General features: G+C 46.7%; 1 protein-coding gene across 1 annotated transcript; it reads right to left on the reverse strand.

Moving 5' to 3' along the window:
- Positions 1-353: 353 nt before the first annotated feature.
- Positions 354-1,953, reverse strand: LOC120850280. The gene is made up of 4 exons (XM_040222738.1): positions 1,850-1,953; positions 974-1,170; positions 755-829; positions 354-439 (listed from the first exon to the last, which is right to left on the reverse strand). Exons 1-4 carry the CDS (start codon positions 1,951-1,953, stop codon positions 354-356), a joined length of 462 nt encoding a protein of 153 aa, XP_040078672.1.
- Between the last annotated feature and the right edge of the window lie 671 nt (positions 1,954-2,624).

A 2,624-nucleotide genomic window follows, 5' to 3' on the forward strand; every position in this document is an offset into this window, starting at 1 on the left:
TTGTAGAAAATGTCAGCCGTGCCGACACAGTGGCAGACATGATCGGGAGACCAAATATCTTGCGTCGTACGGCACGGGTCCATCGTTGTCGCTGTCCCACAAAACATCGGCGAAATGAAAAACTGTGAAACTTCGTCCCCACGAGATACGACGCATAGCTATTGGAGCACTTAACGACGCAGCAGTTCATGCTGTCAACCCAGCGCAACCGCACCGCTCCGACTTCAACGCGTACCAATCTACGCGGCGTGGTTTCGTTTCGCTGGGGCTCTCACTGCTACCTTCGGTAACGGCCGCGCGGCGGCGCGCCGGTCGCGTCGCGCGGAGTGTATACTTGTTGTTTCCAAAAGAAGCTAACTCTTACCATGGGCACCCACTAAAGAAGCCAAGGGGCAGCTGGTGGAGGGTGTACTGCCAGGAGTGGTCGCCTCGATGTGGTCTGCAATAGTTTGTCGATTAGATACTTGTTGTTTCCAAATGAAGGTCTCTCTTACCATGGGCACCCACTGAAGAAGCCAAGGGGCTGCTGGTGGAGGGCGTGCTGCCAGGACCGGTCGCCTCCATGTGGTCTGCAATAGTTTGTCGATTAGATACTTGTTGTTTCCAAATGAAGGTCTCTCTTACCATGGGCACCCACTGAAGAAGCCAAGGGGCTGCTGGTGGAGGGCGTGCTGCCAGGACCGGTCGCCTCCATGTGGTCTGCAATAGTTTGTCGATTAGATACTTGTTGTTTCCAAATGAAGGTCTCTCTTACCATGGGCAACCATTGAAGAAGCCAAGGGCCAGCCGGTTGAGGGTGTGCTGCCAGAAGTGGTCGCCTCCTTATGGCCTAGAAAAGTTTGTCGATTAGACACATATTTATGCGCCTAAAAACTGGTGGTACGTTTTGAAGCAATGAAAGCACTATTTCCACAAACAAAATGCACCCCTATTAATACACTTCACGTGCTTGGAGAGGTAAACAAAGCATTACCTTGAACTGTGCCAGTTTCCCGTCGAGCCTCGAGGCGAACAGAAGGCACTGCAGTTCTTGTCAGCCTCGTTTTTGCAGGACTCATGAAGTCTCGTGCTAAGAAGTGATCACTACAGATGCGATACTTCATGAACAGCTCAGTCGCTTGTTTACCCAGAAGGTCGTCCCTGTTCGCATACTGGATCCAGGCCTTCGACCTGCAAAATGTATTGTTGTTCACTATTGTAAAATGGGCGCCTCGGTCAAACATATTGCTGCCTGGCCATGGTGATCTATGTATTTTGGCGCCACTTGGAGCTGATAAGTGAAATAATATTGCCTGAAAGCATTCCAGTCGTATAAACGCGCACATACATCATATTTCCGATAGCTCAAGAGTTCCGCAAAGCTGCAAACACAAAAGTAGTAACCCAATCACTGTAGCTACCACGAGAGACAGGTGGAATACTGAGTACTAAGTCGGTGTTGACGAACTGGCCCAAGTAAATTTTTCCTATGCCAGAAAACAGTGTTTTTCTCGCAAGTTAGTGCTTTACAGCTTTTGTATAAATTATGATGGTCCAACACATATATAAAAGAAATAATCGAGCCTTTTGCACAATCTTAATCGAGTCCTACAAAAAGTATAATTTTTTGTGTAATTCGCTACTTGGCAACCAAACTTTTGTTAAGATCACTCTCTACGACTATTCACTACACAGTCCTTAGGGCGAAGTGGAAAGTTTCCAGTTGCATTCATTACGAGCAGATAAAAATCCCTTTGCAGTCATAAAACGAGATTTGTTCAAACATTATGTTTTCAGGCCCACACTTTCACAGGTGAACTGTGCATTCAGTACGCTGTTAGAACAAACACAAAAGGAGATCTTAACTTACCTGTCGTCCCGGGGAACCCGAAAGAACTTTGTTCCTGGCGTCTTTCGCGTTCTTCCATTGTTTCTACACCAGGCTATGCAGCAGTAGTTGCCATAGCCAAACATCCCAGTGACGAGAGCTATACAAAAAAATTTAAAACACTTGTCATCGTAAATTATAAAAACTGGAACCTATACTTCTAAACTTTTTGGAAAAATATTTCTTCTTTCAATCATAAACTGTGGTCTACTTAGCATTCTGGGGTCGTGATGCAAGAAAGTACAACGGTACATTCGAGATAATCATATGCAAACTTTAACAACCTAGAACCCTTACTTGCATACCGCACGGTAATATCGCGCTTTCAGCAAGTCAGCGCCGAATGCGCGCAAGCGTGTAAACCTAAGTTTGGCAGGCTTGCAGTTAAACGAGCTTGAGAAAGCAAATGGAGCCATATGGCGGCAGTCAGATGTTTGAAATCACGCATATCTTTAATTTGACACCGTTTTACTACTCGCCAGTTCTTAACAGCTCAAAGTAGAAAAAGCCGGTACCATGGACCGGCGCACTACGCCACTTGCAAACAAATACACTCCAAACCCCACAATAACAAACAAACAAAATACAGGTTGAACAAAACATCTCACCTTCACCGAAACGGAAGAATGACTAGAAACCCGCACGAGACAACAAGCCACGGAACCCGCGAACCTACTCAACCCACACATCGAGGCACGAGACACAGACCAAGCAGCCGAAGTATCCGCCCTCCGTCGAGTCCACGACTCCGAAGCCA

Source organism: Ixodes scapularis, unplaced genomic scaffold (assembly GCF_016920785.2).
Source record: "Ixodes scapularis isolate PalLabHiFi unplaced genomic scaffold, ASM1692078v2 PGA_scaffold2__306_contigs__length_199485367, whole genome shotgun sequence".
NCBI lineage: Eukaryota > Metazoa > Arthropoda > Arachnida > Ixodida > Ixodidae > Ixodes > Ixodes scapularis.